General features: G+C 41.3%; 1 protein-coding gene across 9 annotated transcripts in view; it reads left to right on the top strand.

Moving 5' to 3' along the window:
• Nucleotides 1-19,498, top strand: part of LOC127002737 (methylenetetrahydrofolate reductase-like) — a 41,307-nt gene that overhangs the window by 2,465 nt on the left and 19,344 nt on the right. For 7 of the 9 annotated variants that reach the window (XM_050868835.1, XM_050868837.1, XM_050868834.1 and 4 more), the window contains exons 2-4: nt 14,262-14,416; nt 17,567-17,738; nt 19,351-19,454. In XM_050868835.1, the coding sequence (XP_050724792.1) occupies nt 14,262-14,416; nt 17,567-17,738; nt 19,351-19,454 (431 nt within the window). Of the gene's footprint in view, nt 1-10,420; nt 10,598-14,261; nt 14,417-17,566; nt 17,739-19,350; nt 19,455-19,498 lie in introns of those variants that run through there. The other 2 variants (XM_050868839.1, XM_050868840.1) reach the window with 2 other exon arrangements.

Genomic DNA, 19,498 nt, shown 5'->3' with positions numbered 1-19,498 from the left:
AAACCCCGATCGTTTCAGCGAAAAGTTCGTCCGTTTCCACGAAAACCCCGATCGTTTCAGTGAAACCTCCGATCATTTTCGCGAAAAGTCTGACCGTTTCCACGAAAACCCCGATCCTTTTCGCGAGCCGTCCCATAATTTATACGAAAATCCTGATCGTTTCGCGAAAACCCCGACTTTTTCCACTAAAATCTCGATCGTGTCCACGAAAACCCGACCGTTTTCTTGTGAACTCGATCCGATTGTTTCCTGCCTGGGGCGTATGCTCCCAACCTTGCCTTTTTTAGCATCGGTGTTTTAAGAGCAGCGTCTTTAAGGCATTTTATTTTTACCAGCCATGCAAACATGATGGTGTTGTTCTCAGTTGAGTGTGTTCCTTTTCATAGTACTAACATAATTAAAACTTCGAACTTGATGGAGCTGGAATCAGCATCGCTTTCACCTAAGAGTTAACTTCAAATACCATTCTATTATTAGTTATTATTATTATTATTAGTAGTAGTAGTAGTATTAGTATTAGTATTAGTAGTAGTAGTAATATCATCATCATCTCCATCCACGCCCCTGTGTGTATGTAAACAAGGCGGACGAACTTAATAAATCTTGAACTAATCTAGGGGACGAGACTCGACGCCACCCTCGACCACTGTGACGCATGTTGGCTGTGTGGTCATGGGATACAATCAGACACAGCAAGGCAGCGACAATCAGGCTGGGTACGATGAGGGTGACAGCAACAGCTTAAAAAAACACTCGTAACGCAGCAACACCGCCTCGTGCAAGGATGGCCGAGGTGCAGCTTACTAATATATCCCTTGCTTCTTTATCTAACTGCGTATGTGGGTTGTAGTGATGATAGCTTAGGCGTCTTGATTGAACTCCAGTAAGCAATTAAGGTTAAGGTCAAAGTTAAGTCATGCGTATACCCCATAACCTCTCGCTCCTTTCCTCCCTCCCTCTCTCCCTCCCTCCCTCCTCGCTCCTTTTCTCCCTTCCTCACCTCCCTCCCTCTCTCTCTCTCCCTTCCTCCCTCCCTCCTCGCTCCTTTCCTCCCTTCTTCACCTCACTCTCTCCCTCTCCCTTCCTCCCTCCTCGCTCCTTTCCTCCCTTCTTCACCTCACTCTCTCCCTCTCCCTTCCTCCCTCCTCGCTCCTTTTTCTCCCCTCCTCACCTCCCTCCCTCCCTCTCTCTCTCCCTTCCTCCCTCCCTCCCTCCTCGCTCCTTTCCTCCCTTCTTCACCTCCCTCCCTCCCTCTCTCTCTCCCTTCCTCCTTACTTGCATGCAATGACTCATCTAATAGTTATGAGACACGTAATAATCATCCTGTAACATCTGAGAGAGAGAGAGAGAGAGAGAGAGAGAGAGAGAGAGAGAGAGAGAGAGAGAGAGAGAGAGAGCACTATAACAGTAGAATAATAACAAAAAAAAAACAAGAAAGGAAAAGAAATCAAAAGTAAACAAAAGTGATTAAACGAGAGAGAGAGATCGAGAGACTATATAGCGACCATTTCTTGAACTGCGAAGATAATTATGGAAGGATGCAGTCACGGTAATGCTAGAGGAACGAGTCAGGCGGGCTTTTTTTCTCTTTTTTTTGGGGGGAGAGAGAGAGGAGGGGGACTTAAGCGGTTTATTTCTTCTTGGAGGGAGGGGGCAGCCATATATATGAGTAGTCACATTTTCATAGTATTTTTAATTTTTTTAAGGTAAGGGAAGCTGCTCAAAGGCAAAAACAAATGAGAAAAAAGGTCCGTTAGTCTGAGAATGCTAGCCTAATCCCAACATAAACTATCAATCAATCAACATTCCTTCTCATAATTACAAACTTCTGGCCTCATTACAGCTTAATAACCTGACCATAACCCAACCTAACCTAACCTTAACCTAATCATAACCTAACCTAACCTAACCTAACCTAACCTAACCATAACCTAATCATAACCTAACCTAACCTAACCTAACCTAACCTAACCTAACCTAACCTAACCTAACCATAACCTAATCATAACCTAACCTAACCTAACCATAACCTAATCATAACCTAACCTAACCTAACCTAACCATAACCTAATCATAACCTAACCTAACCTAACCTAACCTAACCTAACCTAACCTAACCATAACCTAATCATAACATAACATAACCATAACCTAACCTAACCTAACCTAACCATAACCTAATCATAACCTAACCATAACCTAATCATAACATAACATAACCATAACCTAACCTAACCTAACCTAACCATAGCCTAATCATAACATAACATAACCATAACCTAACCTAACCTAACCTAACCATAACCTAATCATAACCTAACCTAACCTAACCATAACCTAACCATAACCTAACCGTACCTAACCATAACCTAACCTAACCATAACATAACATAACCTAACATAACCATTTTAAGTTCTCCGAATTTGCACTACACTATAATTTTGGAAGGGAAACAGGGAAGGGGAAGGGAAGGGAAACATGGAAGGGGAAGGGAAGGGAAACAGGGAAGGGGAAGAGAACCTAGCCTAACCATAACCTAACCTAACCTAACATAACCATTTTAAGTTCCCCGAATTTGCACTACACTATAATTTTGGAAGGGAAGGGAAGGGGAAGGGAAGGGAAACATGGAAGGGGAAGGGAAGGGAAACAGGGAAGGGGAAGAGAACCTAGCCTAACCATAACCTAACCTAACCTATAGTTGAGTCAAGGCATCCAACACATCTTTAAGTTCTACGAATTTGCACAACACTATAATTTCTGCCTATAGTGTTATGAAGATACTTTTAATATAACCCACGTCTTTGGAAATCGTGAGAACCAACGGCCAGTATTTTTTCTCATAAATACAAACTTAAAAACGAAGCTACTTGATTAAAAGTTGTTTCTGTGGTCGGTTTTCCCTTCATGGCCTCTTAGCTGATAAACACTTATACTCGTCATCTTCAGGAAATACCCAGCAGCACGAAACGTTGATTTATATTTATTGTGTCCTAAAATACCTTAATAAAAGACGGTGAGAACGCACTATCTAGACGAGGTTACCCATTTTCCAAGCAATAAGTATTAAGTAAAAGAAATAAAGGGTTGTACTTATCATAGAACCAAATTAACCTAACCCAAACAGCAGGCTATATCGCTCCTAACTTTACTGTGCTCAATGCTCTAGGCCTTATCTCCGGAAACGTTGCATTAACCACATGAAGGAGAAACGTTTTGAACACACACACACACACACACACACACACAGGGTAAAAAGGAAGTTTCAAATCATCCACTTGAAGAAACGTTTCCACTCCACACACCCCTTTCCCTGTTTCTTTGTTTCCCTGTTTCTCTTCCCTGTTTTCCTTCCCTGTTTTTCTTCCCTTTCCCTTCCTTGTTTTCCTTTTCTTCCTTCTCCCTGTTTCCCTTCCCTTCCTTTTCCTTGTTTCCCTTCCCTTCCCTTCCCTTCCCCTTCCCTAGCTGTGTCCTTTCCCTTCCCCTTCCCTGTTTCCCTTCCCTTTCCCTTCCCTGTTTCCCTTCCCTTTCCCTTCCCTTCCTTTTCCCTGTTTCCCTTCCTTTCCCCTTCCTTCCCCTTCCCTTTCCTTCCCTTCCCTTTGTTTCCCTTCCCTTTGTTTCCCTTCCCTTTGTTTCCCTTCCCTTCCCTTCCCTGTTTCCCTTCCCTTTCCCTTCCTTGTTTTCCTTCCTTCCTTTCCTTCCTGTTTCCTTCCTTCCTTCCCTGTTTTCCTTCCCTTCCCTGTTTCCCTTCCTTTCCCCTTCCCTGTTTCCCTTCCCCTTCCCTGTTTCCCTTCCCTTTCCCTTCCCTGTTTCCCTTCCCTTTCCCTTCCCTGTTTCCCTTCCTTTCCCCTTCCCTGTTTCCCTTCCCCTTCCCTAGCAGTTTCCTTTCCCTTCCCCTTCCCTTTCCCCTTCCCTTTCCCTTCCCTGTTTCCCTTCCCTTCCTTTTCCTTGTTTCCCTTCCCTTCCTTTTCCTTGTTTCCCTTCCCTGTTTCCCATCCCTTCACCTTCCCTTCACCTTCCCTGTTTCCCTTCTCTTCCCCTCCCTTGTTTCACTTTCCTTCACACACCCACACACCCACACACACCCACACGTCGCATTATGATAGCTGATATTAAAATGGCAACAAGTGTGTGTGTGTGTGTGTGTGTGTGTGTGTAGCGTGCGTGGAAAGTCCCCTGTCCCTATCAAACTGAGTGATAGCAACTTCTATACTTTCATTGACCTTTTTTGCATATCTATAGCGGCCCTTATCATATCTATATCGCTTCGTATAGAGATGCCGCGCGCCGCCAACAAGAACTATTACCAGACGAACCAATTTTAAGAGCCACGATATATTAATTTTTTAGGGGGGAGTGGGTGGGGGGGTGGGGGGGGGGAGTAAATGCACGTACCTTTTTTTATAGTAAAGGAAGCAGCTCAAGGGAAAAAAAAAAAGCCCGCTAATCACTGCAACTTCAAAAGAAAACAAGTTACAGAAGTGAGTGGCCAGTGGAGAGGTCATTTTCGGGAGGAGAGGAGTTTAATACTTCCCTCCTGATAGAGTTCAAGTCGTAGGCAGGAGGAAGTGCAGACGAAATTTAAAGGAGGCTGTTCCAGAATTTAGGTTACCAGTGAAATGGATAAAACAATGAATTAATCTAGAATAGTAAGCTGCGTTCAGGTCGTAGGCAAGAGGAAATGCAGACGAAAGAAATGAGACTGTTCCAGAATTTAGGTTACCAGTGAAATGGATAAAACAATGAATTAATATAGAATAGTAAGCCGCGTTCAGGTCGTAGGCAAGAGGAAATGCAGACGAAAGAATTAAGGCAGTTCCAGAAATTAGGTTACCAGTGAAATATGGATAAAATAACGAATTAATCTAGAATAGCCTATATATTATAAATTCTAAGCCGCGTTCAAGTCGCAGGCAAGAGGAAGTGCAGACGAAAGAAAGAATGCAGTTCCAGAATTTAGGTTACCAGTGAAATAAATGGACGAAACAATTAATTAATCTAGAATAGTATATATTATTAATTCTAAGTCGCGTTCAAGTCGTGCGCAAGAGGAACTACAGACGAAAGAAAGAAGGCAGTTCCAGAAATTAGGTTACCAGTGAAATATGGATAAAATAACGAATTAATCTAGAATAGCCTATATATTATAAATTCTAAGCCGCGTTCAAGTCGCAGGCAAGAGGAAGTGCAGACGAAAGGAAGAAGGCAGCTCCAGAAATTAGGTTGCCAGTGAAATGGATGAAACAATGAATTAATCTAGAATAGTATATATTATTAATTCTAAGCTGCGTTCAAGTCGTAGGCAGGAGGAAATGCAGACGAAAGAATTAAGGCATTTCCAGAATTTAGGTTACCAGTGAAATATATGGATAAAACAATGAATTAATCTAGAATAGTATATATTATTAATTCTAAGCTGCGTTCAAGTCGTAGGCAGGAGGAAATGCAGACGAAAGAAAGAAGGCAGTTCCAGAAATTAGGTTACCAGTGAAATGGATGAAACAATGAATTAATCTAGAATAGTATATATTATTAATTCTAAGCTGCGTTCAGGTCGTAGGCAGGAGGAAATGCAGACGAAAGAAAGAAGGCAGTTCCAGAAATTAGGTTACCAGTGAAATGGATGAAACAATGAATTAATCTAGAATAGTATATATTATTAATTCTAATTCGCGTTCAAGTCGTAGGCAGGAGGAAATGCAGACGAAAGAAAGAAGGCAGTTCCAGAAATTAGGTTACCACTGAAATATGGATAAAACAATGAATTAATCTAGAATAGTATATATTATTAATTCTAAGCTGCGTTCAGGTCGTAGGCAGGAGGAAATGCAGACGAAAGAAAGAAGGCAGTTCCAGAAATTAGGTTACCAGTGAAATGGATGAAACAATGAATTAATCTAGAATAGTATATATTATTAATTCTAATTCGCGTTCAAGTCGTACGTAAGAGGAACTACAGACGAAAGAAAGAAGGCATTTCCAGAATTTAGGTTACCAGTGAAATATGGATAAAACAATGAATTAATCTAGAATAGCCTATATATTATTAAATCCAAGCCGCAAACCATTTTTCTTTGGGTGAATAAAAGACAAATAAAAGTTTCTGAACCCAATTTAAGAGAACATACGCGTCAGAATCCATGCAACTTTGTATTAATCATGATCCATCCACGGCGATGTTGGCTGGAAAGGAAACGGAAAAGGAAGAGAAGGGAAACAGCGAAGGGAATGGAAGAGAAGGGAAACAGGGAAGGGAAGGAAAGAGAAGGGAAACAGGGAAGGGGAAGGGAAGGGAAACAGGAAAGGGGAAGGGAAGGGAAACAGGGAAAAGGAAGGGAAGGGTAACAGGGAAGGGGAAGGAAGGGAAACAGGGAAGGTGCAGGAAAGGGAAACAGGGAAGGGGAAGGGAAGGGAAACAGGGAAAAGGAAGGGAAGGGTAACAGGGAAGGGGAAGGAAGGGAAACAGGGAAGGAGAAGGAAAGGGAAACAGGGAAAGGAAAGGAAAGGGAAACAGGGAAACAGAAAAGGAAGGGAAGGGGAAGAGAAGGGAAACAGGGAAGGGGAAGGGAAGGTAAACAGGGAAAAGAAAGGGAAGGGAAACAGGGAAGGGGAAGGGGAAGGGAAGGGAAAGAAGGAAAAGGAAGAGAAGGGAAACAGGGAAGGGAAGGGAAACAGGGAAGGGGAAGAGAAGGGAAACAGGGAAAAGAAAGGGAAGGGAAACAGGGAAGGGGAAGGGAAGGGAAACAGGAAAAGGAAGGGAAGGGAAACAGGGAAGGGGAAGGGAAGGTAAACTGGGAAAGGAAGGGAAGGGAAACAGGGAAGGGAAGGAAAGGGGAAGGGAAACAGGGAAAAGAAAGAGAAGGGAAACAAGGAAGGGAAGGGAAAGGAAACAGGGAAGGGAAGAGAAGGGAAACAGGGAAGGGGAAGAGAAGGGAAACAGGGAAAGGAAGGGAAGGAAAGGAAAGGGAAGGGAAACAGGGAAAAGGAAGGGAAGGGAAACAGGGAAGGGGAAGGGGAAAGCAAAGGAAACAGGGAAAGGGAAGTGAAGGGAAACGGGGAAACAGGGAAAAGGAAGGGGAGGGGAAGGGAAACAGGGAAAAGAAAGAGAAGGGAAACAAGGAAGGGAAGGGAAACAGGGAAGGGGAAGATAAAGGAAACAGGAAAGGGAAGGGAAACAGGGAAAAGGAAGAGAAGGGAAACAAGGGAAGGGAAACAAGGGAAGGGAAAGGAAGGGAAACAAGGAAGGTGAAAGGAAGGGAAGCAGATGGAGATGATATGTAAATGTCTGATGTGACGGATATGAACAACGAGGCCACACGCAACTACTGTATACTTAGAGATGAAGAACAGGGTATAAAGTCCGTGCATTGACGTATTTTCTACCGATATAGGGATGATAAATGATCTCGCGTGTGTTATATCTGTATTATAAATCAACCCCGCCACGCTAACATGTCCGGTGAGAGAGCTGACTGAATTCCTCCTTAGCTTGATATACTGGGAGGGTGAAAAGGGATTATGGGGCTGTATATGTTAAAGGTAACGTTGGGGGCATAGGCTAAGGTACCTATACGCGTGGCCTCGGTGTTCATTTCCGTCACATTAGTTACGGTCGAGAGGGATAATGAGAGGACTGTTTTGAATTAGTATTAGGACAAAAGTAGATGTTACCCATGATTATACTACACAATAAACACGCCTTAGCTAGAAAAAAAATATTGGTTGGGCGTTAACATATTCTCGAACGCATGCACTCACAGCTGGAAAAGTGAAGAAAGTCAAATATATATGGGGCTTTTATAAACAAAATACGTAAAAACAGTGTGGTTATTAATAAGCGTCTGAAATAATTATATTCATTGGCGCAGCTATCTATAAATGTGGGGGAGGGCACATTCAGATGGGTAGGGGAGAGGGGGGGGGGGCACTAGGCATGTGGAGCTCAGGGTCATTCTAATGCAACATAAAAGACAAGTGTTAAGGAGGCACCGGATTCTCATGGGGGAGCATATGTGGCCCCCCTGAAGTTGTGCCGCTCAGCCGCTGACTCCACTGAGCATACCTACATGCATGCAGTTGAAAAGTGAGGAGGGCAATATAGAGCCTGTAGTGATTCAAGGTAAAACAATATTTGTGTACACAGCTGACATAACGTGAATCATTACTATACGTTTTCCATAGATGATCATACAATTGAAAAAATGAAGAAGAATGAAATATGATGTAGGAAGGGGAGACACGTAGGTATACGTAATAGATGTGAGAGTAATTATAAGTAGATTTCCCACTATTCAACATACCTATTAATCAGACCAGCTGGAAAACTAATGGTTTAGGCTGCTGAAATAGCGCGGGTTAATTATGCTACATTTTCATACATCACATTAATAACGCCAGATTGAAATAACGTAAACATTTCCCCAATGAAAAAAGTGAAAATCTAAAGAAGAAAGTAATATAGCATACCTGTCTAGCTATGTGGTGTCTTGCCATAAGATTTTGCATTATAGACCACAAGTTTGTGTAGAAAACCATAAGAAAACCATATTTTTTGTCATTCAATATTTATTTGTTTCAAAACAAATGCAGAATGAAAACACAATACACATGACACAGTATGAACACATGATGAAAAAACAGTACTGTTTACAAAGGTTCTTGTAAGCTACTGTTTTTCATTATGTGGTGTTCATACTGTGTCATGTGTTTACACTGTGTACAACAGAACAACAAAGAGCATCAGTGAGCTGCAGTGAACCTACTGCAGCTCACTGATGCTCTTTGTTGCACTCGGCAGTACAAGACCTTTCCCTAGCATGCTGGCAGTCACACGGAAGTCATGACCAAGGCAAGTATACTGCTACTAATAATAAAAAAGCTCATTTCAAAATTTGGTTCTTCACGTTCTTTGAGAGTGACGATACCTCTCTATACTTGCCAATTGGTCATGACAACACTCATCTGAGTTCAGTTTGATCTGCAGGAAAGCAGTCAGTGTGTCCGCACCCAAGCTGCTCCTGCAACCGTTACTCAGCACGCTCACATGAATTTAAATATGGCGCGTACGATATATTTCAAATTGTTTAAAACAAACATTAAAAAAAAAAACATCGCAGGCGGAGAAACATCGTAAGATTTTCAACTTACGCCGTAAGACTTGAAAATCACCGAAATTACGTAAGACTTATGCAAAAAACGTAAGACTTGACAGGTATGATATAGGTGAAAAGAGGAGGTGGAGGAGGTGAAAAACAAGCAGATATCTTTATAAACAACAATTGAGTAACGGAATTCTAGTAAAAAAGTTTAAAAGGCTGAAATACAGTGAATTATCATACATTCTCTTCATTGAGAAGCTGAAAAAAGAGCAATACGGAGCTTATAGCAAGACGAGATATAGAAGAGAAGGAGGGATCGAGATGCAAGTCCATCCTTATACATACCTCACACTATCAATGCAATCACACCAGGTAGAAAAAAACAAAAAAGGTGTCACGTACGGGGCTGAAATAAAGCGAATCATCACATATTTCCTCCACTGAATAGCTGAAAAAGGAGAGAACAATATGGAGTTTGTAAGCAAGATATGAGAGTAAAAAGGAGAGCAAGACGTCCTTTTATAGGCCTACAGCACAATAATCACTCCAAGTAGAAAAATGTTGAAATAAGGTAAACTGTCATACATTTCCCTAAATACAAAAAGGGAAAGACTAAAGAAGAGAGTGATATATATAGCTGAAAAGAGGAGGAGGAGGAAGAAAAAGCAAATATCTTTCTAAACATCAAACCAATCAACTGTCTTTTTAAACATCACACCAATCACACTAGCTAACGTAGATTATCATACATTCCCTCCATTGAAAAGCTGAAAAAAAGAGCAATACGGAGGAATTATAGCAAGATGAGATATAGAAGAGAAGGAGGCAGAGCAAGCCCACCCTTATATACCTCACTCTATCAACACAATCACACCAGGTAGAAAAAAAAATACAGGTGTCACGGGGCTAAAATAAAGCGAATCATATCATGTATTTCCTCCACTGAATAGCTGAAAAAGGAGAGCAATATGGAGTTTATAGCAAGACGAGAGACACAAGAGAAGGAGGCAGAGCAAGCCCACCCTTATATACCTCACTCTATCAACACAATCACACCAGGTAGAAAAAAATACAGGTGTCACGGGGCTGAAATAAAGCGAATCATCATACATTTCCTCCACTGAATAGTTGAAAAGAGAGAACAATATGGAGTTTGTAAGCAAGATATGAGAGTAAAAAGGAGAGCAAGACGTCCTTTTATAGGCCTACAGCACAATAATCACTCCAGGTAGAAAAAAATGCTGAAATAATAAACAATCACGGCCAGGTAGGAAAAAAATAAGGTGTCTAGCGGTGTGTAGCAAGAATATCAGCTGGGGGAGGAGGTAAATAGCAGGTGAGAGAGGTGCTCGCCCTCACACCTAGTCACCCCAGGCACGAGGGAGCATCAGTGGCAGGAGACTCGAGAGGCTGACTGGACTGACTCACCGAGGGAATATTGTGACTCGGCAGCCGTGTTGGTGACTCTACTGGTGATATATGTGTTGGGTGAGTCACTGTGAGTCTTTGGTGTTGCTGTGACTGTTAATTAATAAGGTGTAGACGATGTGTGACTGAATTAACTGACTCGAGGTAATATTTTTGACTCAAGGGAGGAATATTGTGACTCTGCAGCCGTGTTGGTGACTCTACTGGTGTTCTATGTGTTGCGTGAGTCACCGTGAGTCTGGTGTTGCTGTGAGTGTTAATTAATAAGGTGTAAACGATGTGTGACTGAATTAACTGACTCGAGGTAATATTTTTGACTCAAGGGAGGAATATTGTGACTCAGGTGCCGTGTTGGTGACTCTACTGGTGTTCTATGTGTTGCGTGAGTCACCGTGAGTCTTTGGTGTTGCTGTGACTGTTAATTAATAAGGTGTAAACGATGTGTGATTGAATTAACTGACTTGAGGTAATATTTTTGACTCAAGGGAGGAATATTGTGACTCAGGTGCCGTGTTGGTGACTCTACTGGTGTTCTATGTGTTGGGTGAGTCACCGTGAGTCTGTAGTGTTGCTGTGATTGTGTTAATTGATAAAGTGTGTGACTGACTCGAGGTAATATTTTTGACTCAAGGGGAGAATATTGTGACAGGTGCCGTGTTGGTGACTCTACTGGTGTTCTATGTGTTGGGTGAGTCACTTTGAGTTTGTAGTGTTGCTGTGACTATGTTAATTAATAAGGTGTGTGACTGAATTGACTGACTCTAGGTAATATTTTTGACTCGAGGGAGGAATATTGTGACTCGGCAGCCGTATTGGTGACTCTACTGGAGTTCTGTGTGTTGGGTGAGTCACCGTGAGTCTTTAGTGTTGCTGTGACTGTGTTAATTAATAAGGTGTGTGACTGACCTGACTGACTCAACGTAATATTTTTGACTCAAGGGGAGAATATTGTGACTCAGGTGCCGTGTTGGTGACTCTACTGGTGTTCTATGTGTTGGGTGAGTCACTGTGAGTCTGTAGTGTTGCTGTGACTGTGTTAATTAATAAGGTGTGTGACTGACTCGAGGTAATATTTTTGACTCGAGGGAGGAATATTGTGACTCAGGTGCTGTGTTGGTCTCCCTGCTGGTGTTTTATGTGTTTGGTGAGTCACTGTGAGTCTGTAGTGTTGCTGTGATGTGCTGTGGCTGTGTTAATAAGGTGTAGATGATGTGTGACTGACTCGAGGTAATATTTTTGACTCAAAGGGGGAATATTGTGACTCAGGTGCCATGTTGGTGACTCTACTGGAGTTCTATGTGTTGGGTGAGTCACTGTGAGTCTTTAGTGTTGCTGTGACTGTGTTAATTAATAAGGTGTGTGACTGAATTGACTGACTCGAGGTAATATTTTTGACTCAAGGGGGGAATATTGTGACTCAGGTGCCGTGTTGGTGACTCTACTGGTGTTCTATGTGTTGGGTGAGTCACTGAGTCTGTAGTGTTGCTGTGACTGTGTTAATTAATAAGGTGTGTGACTGACCTGACTGACTCGACGTAATATTTTTGACTCAAAGGGGGAATATTGTGACTCAGGTGCCATGTTGGTGACTCTACTGGTGTTCTATGTGTTGGGTGAGTCACTGAGTCTGTAGTGTTGCTGTGACTGTGTTAATATATAAGGTGTGTGACTAAATTGACTGACTCGAGGTAATATTTTTGACTCAAGATGGGGATATTGTGACTCAGGTACCGTGTTGGTCTCTCTGATGGTGTTCTATGTGTTGGGTGAGTCAGTGTGAGTCTGTAGTGTTGCTGTGATGTGCTGTGTTTAAATAGATGATGTGGGATTGACTTCAAACTGACTGACTCACTGATAGAATATTGTGACTCATGTGCCTTGTTGGTCTCCCTGCTGGTGTTCTATGTGTTGGGTGAGTCACTAGGAGTCTGTAATGTTGCTGTGATGTGCTGTGTTTAAATGGTTATATGTGAGTGCTGTGTAACAGACTGCTAAGGAAAATTCCGACTTCCTTCCTAATTCTTCTCACTTCTGACGTTTCTTATGTAAGGTTAGAGTCACTGTCAGCCTGTAGATAACCTGATACTGTGGGTGTTAAGGTGTTTGCTGTGCTGTGGCTGTGTATAAAAGGTGATCTGTAAATGCTGTGTGCTAATCAGGGGACTGGATTTGTGAGCTACTTGAGATAAGCCTTTTTTTTTATTTCTCACTGTTCATATTTACTGTCAGTTTATATATCTTGCTGTCTCCATCTCCTGTTAGTAAATATGTCTTAGTTTCCTCATTGTTAGCCTCTAGTGTTGCTGTTAACCTGTCTGCGATTGGCATGGATTTGGCTTTCACTGGTAGCCTTGTAACATAATTATACTTCTTTGCCTCTGTGGTGGATAGTGGAGTGTTTCCCATGTGGTATTGGTGTGCTGGATATCCCCTCCCAAGGTGCATAACTTTACATTTTTCTTCATTGAATTGTAGCAGCCACTTGGGCAAAACTTAAAAATAACCACTCCAAACCAATATTCGTAGTAATTTAGCATGTGTTCATATGACGATGTGTAAATGCTGTGCCTGTTGGTTTATGAGGAACTAGATAAGCCATTTTTATTTATTTAATTTCTCACTGTTCTTCTCTCCTGTCAGTGTATATGTTTCAGTCACCCCTTCAGAGTAGTGGTTTGTGGTTATTTTGCTGTGGTTGTCCTGTGCTGTGCTCTTCCTGTGGTGGTGTGTTGTGCTGGGGTGGGTTCAGCGACCAGTAGCATGTAATTATTTAATGAAGCTGGAGACTCGGCCACAAGTCCGGCTATATCATTATATTGAGCTTTTTACATTATTATATTGGAGTTCCTGGAAGTCTCCGGAAGATATTAGTTACTAGACTACATTTTTCGTATGATTTTTCAATGTTTAGGGTGAAATAGAGATTCTTCTTCTTCTTCTTATTATTATTATTATTATTATTGGTATTATTACTATTATAATTATTAATACATATTATTATTTTATTAATATTCATAGACCAAAATACAACACATACTAATGTAAGTACCTATTAATCTTGTGTGAGATGCCTTCCATAAATTCAATATTATCCATTAAATGTACAGTATTAACGGAATTGTTCACCACAGTTATTACAAACAGTTGTCATTTCATTATTGGCTCACTCCTAGGGTTGGCAGTAACTGTATATAGACAATTCATTTTGGGGGAGTTACTCTTCAAATACTGCTGCTGTCTAAGGGTTAAAGGAAGCAGCTTTAGGGAAAAACAAATAAAAACAAAAAAATCCTGCTGTGTGTTGCTCCTGTAAAAGAACGTAGAGATGATGTTTGCTAGTGCTGTATGCTGACGATGATAGTAATAAGTCTGCTGAATGATGTATGATGATAGTGATTGTAATGTTTGCATGTGCTGTTTGATGCTGCTGATAGTGATTAGGCTAGTAATTCACCACGGCCTGATCACGAGTTGGACTTCGCAATCGCCAGCAAGTACCCTCCCGACAGAACAAGCTCGTGTTCGTAGTCGATCTGTGGATACTGCCAGGACCTCACACACCCAGTAGGATTAGTCAAAAGGGAATTCAGATTTGAGGGGTCAGAGCTGTTAGTTCAGATAGACTTAAAGTTAGCTTATCTTTCATGTTATTCTTTTATTCTCTTTTCTTTCTCCAGTTTGCTCCCTTGATTTACTGTATGCACTTTTAAATGTTGGTGTTTGTTTCTTTCCAGGTGTGAGACGAGAGGGTCCCTTAGCCAGGTAAAGAAGGAGGTCATAGCCTTGCCCAGGACGATGCCTTCCACACACACCTCCCAGACAGAGCCCTCCACGGCCCTGCCCATCCTCAAGGAGATGATCATAGCCAGGGAGAATGCCCAGGGCTTAGGTATGGTAAATAAAGGATTATGCTTTTGAGTAGAACAGCTCTTGAAGGAGTGTAGCAGTTTTCCTTGAGATGTTGATTTCAGTGAACAGCTTTCCTTTGTCTGTATTTCCTCCTGCCTATGACTTGACCTTTTTCAAGAGGAGTGTATCAAGACAACTCTCCACTCGAAATTGACCTCATTTTTGACCACTCTTCACCTTTTTCTCATGTATCCTTAGTTGTATAATCACACTATGTACTGCCTGGGGGTTGGGATGGCATGTTCCTCCCTTCTCCTTTGTTGTTTACTTGCAACAATAAACTATCAATCAATCAATCTTGAAGGAGAAGCGAATAGTGGGCTTTTTTTTATCTACACTTTCTTTTTGTTGCCCTTGAGCTGCTTCCTTGGCTGTTAAAGAAAAAGTCAGGCAGCTTGTTCATAGTCACATAATTTATTCTTTTTTATAGAATGTTGGAGGTTGAAAGATAGTTTTGGAGATGGATTGATGGATGGATGGATGCTTTTTGGGACAATTTTGTTTATTTTTTATTGTTAACCCAGTAGCTGTGGGGACCATGTTTCTTAAAGGTCCCTCTAAGCGAGAAAAATGAGAAAAAATCATCACTCATGCAAACCATTTCATAATATGTATCAACGCATTTGTAATCAGTTTATGCATCATCTATTTTGGGGGTTCTTTATCATGGCAAAAATTTGTCCCGTCGCTGCTACACGGTAAAGTCACAAATTTGGCCCGTCGCTGCTACACGGTAAAGTCACAAATTTGTCCCGTCGCTGCTACACGGTAAAGTCACAAATTTGGCCCATCGCTGCTACACGGTAACGTCACAAATTTGGCCCATCGCTGCTACACGGTAAAGTCACAAATTTGGCCCGTCGCTGCTACACGGTAAAGTCACAAATTTGGCCCGTCGCTGCTACACGGTAAAGTCACATATTTGGCCTGTCTCTGCTAACAGGTTAAGAGGTTGATATATCATGACAAGTTTGAAGTCACTGAAAATACTTGTACATAGCTTCCATTACAGTTACTGCATTCACTATATCATCCTCAAACAGAATTAGCATTTCCTATTACATTAGCTAAAGTTTCCCCTCACTTCAAGGGTAAAGAGTTTGTCCATTGAAAGAGTCTGATAAATGCCAGCTTCATATGAACAGGAACTTAATGTATTTGCCTAAGAATGAATGAATGAGTTGTATTAGCTAAAGTTTCCCCTCACATCAATGGTAAAGGGTTGGTCCATTGAGCTGTCTCCTTTGCTGTAAAATATAAATAAATAAATAAATAAGAAAATAATAAACGGCAGCTGTATATGAACAAGAACTCAATGTATTTGCCTAAGAATGAATGAATGAGATGTCTTAATTCCTGAGCGTAGTTACATCATGTTTGTTATGACGGGAGAAGATATGTAAGGTGGACTCATTCAACTTGTGCGTTACTACTTCACTGATAAACATGCAGCCTCTTCACTCTTGTTAGAATGGTGAGGTTCTGTGTAGTGGGAATTATAATCAGGACGAATTGCTTGTTAATATTCCTTCATTTTAGCATAATTTGGTGAGGTCCGGTTTCGTTATTTAGCTACAGAGTTTTAGTGAAGTCATGAAGTCATTGGCTCAGATAGAAAGTGAGAGCTTCAGTGTAGTGGGACAAATAGTGTGTTTAGTATGCTGTCTTAGGATTATGATAAGTTGGTAAGATATGGTTTCCTTGCTTAGCTACAGGGCTTATCATATAGTGTCAGTCCTTGGCCCTGATAGAGGTGAGAGTTCAGTGTAGTGGGACTTGTAAACAGGACAGGTGGCGTGTTTAGTATTCTGTCTCAGTATCATGATAATTTGGTAAGGTCTGGTTCCTTTGCTTAGCTACAGTGCTTATCATTTAGTGGCCCTGATAGAAAGTGAGACGGTCATTCGGTGATGCCAGCAGGACGAGGCTGAGGCAGGCGGGGAGTAGGAGACTGTTGTGGAAGGCTTCCCGTGGTGCCCTTTGCTCCTTTATAACTAGCATCCACACCTCTCTGGGTATTCTGCTTATCCCTGTAGCCTTGTATGAGTGCCCTTTGCTCCTTTATAACTAGTATCCACACCTCTCTGGGTATTGTGCTTATCCCTGTAGCCTTGTATGAGTGCCCTTTGCTCCTTTATAACTAGTATCCACACCTCTCTGGGTATTCTGCTTATCCCTGTAGCCTTGTATGAGTTATACTGATCAGATTATCGGGTAATTTCTGAAGCAACCCTCCTTGTGTATTTCCTCCCGACTGTGACTTGAACACTTTCAGGAGGGTAGTATGAAGACACCTCCAACAGACTGTGATCCTTCAGTTTTTTATCTACCAATTTTTGCCTTTAATTACCTCCTATTCTGTAAAAAAAAAAAAGAAAAAAAAAAGGAACAGATCACATGACATAACTTCTTTGACCACACTATTTGCATACTTTTTGCTTCCTGTATATCTATTCATTTAATATTAAAAGTATTTATTTTCTGCTGTTATGTACTCTATAGAGTTTTTTTTTCTAAAGAAAGCTTGTTTCTTATATTTTTTTTAATTAATTTGTTGGTGTCCTAGTTTTCCATGGGTCAGTATAGTGGTAGATATATTTTGTTATGCCTAAAACTACAGGCTACTTGGCCATTGTGTGTGTTCCTGCGTCCCTCTAAAGTTGTGTGTACTGACTGGATCATCCAGATTTATTATACTTCTTGCTTCCTGTTCCTGTTCTCATTTTTCTTATACATACAGTAACTAATTCTTATTTTGGCCATTCTGTGTGTCACTGCATTTGTTTGGAAGTGGTGATGACCAGATCATCTTGATTTTTATATACTTCTTGGATCTTGGAGATTTCCTCATTTTGATGTCTTTGTGTGTTATGTTATGTATGTATATGTCTTACATAGCTATATTAGTAACATTGGACTTAGAGCATAGGATTATTATAATACTTTTTTATATTTGCTCTACATTATCTTTTTTTATGTATATGGATAATAGTAGAAGCATATTAAAGATGAAGCAAATGTTTATTAAGAAATTTTGGTGTATTATGATTAATTTAAACATAATTTACTCTTACACATTAATTTACCAACATTTCTTTACTGGTAATGATGTCGCTCTATCTTGCCTCAGAGAGATCACATTCCGATGACGATGGCCACTACTCCTACGAGCCGGAGTACCTCTCGGGCTACCACAGCCTCATGGAGAAGATCCAATCCAGAATTGAATCCAAGGACAAATTCTTCTCCCTGGAGTTCTTCCCCCCAAGGACCAAGGGAGGAGCTGTCAACCTTCTGGCCAGGTGAGGAGGCAACACTAGGTTAGGTTAGGTTAACAACACAGCAAGCATTAGTCATGAGTGGAGCTAGAAGGAGGATTATATAAGAGGGTGCAGGCATGGTAACGTTTTGGGTTTTTGAGGAACCACACACAGCGGGAAGAGGTCTGTGGACAAGTTGTGTGTGGAGCAGGATGAGTGGATTATAAGAGGCTCAGGTATAAGTCATGGCAGTTGGGTGTTCAGAAGAAGGCAGCAGGCATGGTAACAGTTTGGGTTTGTGAGGAAGCACACAGCAGGAACAAGTCTTTGGGCGAGTCGTGTGTGGGACAAGATGAGGAGTGGATAAGAGGTTCAGGTATCAGGCAGGACAGTTGAGAGGGTAAGGAAGAAGGCAGCAGAAGTGAGGCAGAAACCATGATCATGAATATAAACTTGTAAAGAGCTCCCAAATACTATGTCCAGAGCTCCGGGGCCTTCGATGATGGGAGGTTGAGTTTTGTGCAAAGGTGTCCTCTGTCTCCTGTAGTCCTATTAGATCACATTTATCACAGGCAGCATAACTTTTTTCTTCATATTTGTGGTAGTTATCAGAATGGCTAAGTTTTTTTTTTTTTTTTTTTTTTTTTTTTTTTTACATTAAAGGATGCGGCTCAAGGGCAACAACAAGAGTACAAAAAAAAGCCCACTACTCGCCGCTCCCACAAAAGTAAAAAGTAAAGAGTAGTATTAGAGATCACATAACTTTTCTTCATTTTTTTGGTAGTAGTCAGTCAGTATTACCAAGTTACAGAAGGGATATGTTTCTTTCTTCATCTTTGTGGTAGTGGTCAGTCAGTATTACCAAGTTACAGAAGGGATATGTTTCTTTCTTCATCTTTGTGGTAGTGGTCAGTCAGTATTACCAAGTTACAGAAGGGATATGTTTCTTTCTTCTTCATCTTTGTGGTAGTGGTCAGTCAGTATTACCAAGTTACAGAAGGGATATGTTTCTTCATCTTTGTGGTAGTGGTCAGTCAGTATTACCAAGTTACAGAAGGGATATGTTTCTTTCTTCTTCATCTTTGTGGTAGTGGTCAGTCAGTATTACCAAGTTACAGAAGGGATATGTTTCTTTCTTCTTCATCTTTGTGGTAGTGGTCAGTCAGTATTACCAAGTTACAGAAGGGATATGTTTCTTTCTTCATCTTTGTGGTAGTAGTCACTCAGTATTACCAAGTTACGGAAGGGATATGTTTCTTTCTTCTTCATCTTTGTGGTAGTGGTCACTCAGTATTACCAAGTTACAGAAGGGATATGTTTCTTTCTTCATCTTTGTGGTAGTGGTCAGTCAGTATTACCAAGTTACAGAAGGGATATGTTTCTTTCTTCTTCATCTTTGTGGTAGTAGTCAGTCAGTATTACCAAGTTGCAGAAGGGATATGTTTCTTTCTTCTTCATCTTTGTGGTAGTGGTCAGTCAGTATTACCAAGTTACAGAAGGGATATGTTTCTTCATCTTTGTGGTAGTGGTCAGTCAGTATTACCAAGTTACAGAAGGGATATGTTTCTTTCTTCTTCATCTTTGTGGTAGTGGTCAGTCAGTATTACCAAATTGCAGAGAGGACAACTATCTTTAACATTTTTCTCTCTCCAAGGTTTGACCGCCTGCGTGAGGGTGACCCACTGTTCTGTGACGTCACCTGGCACCCGGCTGGCAACCCTGGAGGTGACACAGAGACCTCCTCCTTAACCATAGCAGGTGAGACCATGCTCCTGTCACTGCCACTCCTTGTCAGTGCATAG

Source organism: Eriocheir sinensis, chromosome 24 (assembly GCF_024679095.1).
Source record: "Eriocheir sinensis breed Jianghai 21 chromosome 24, ASM2467909v1, whole genome shotgun sequence".
In the NCBI taxonomy this organism is placed as follows: domain Eukaryota; kingdom Metazoa; phylum Arthropoda; class Malacostraca; order Decapoda; family Varunidae; genus Eriocheir; species Eriocheir sinensis.
This window is presented reverse-complemented; position numbering and strand designations above follow the sequence as displayed.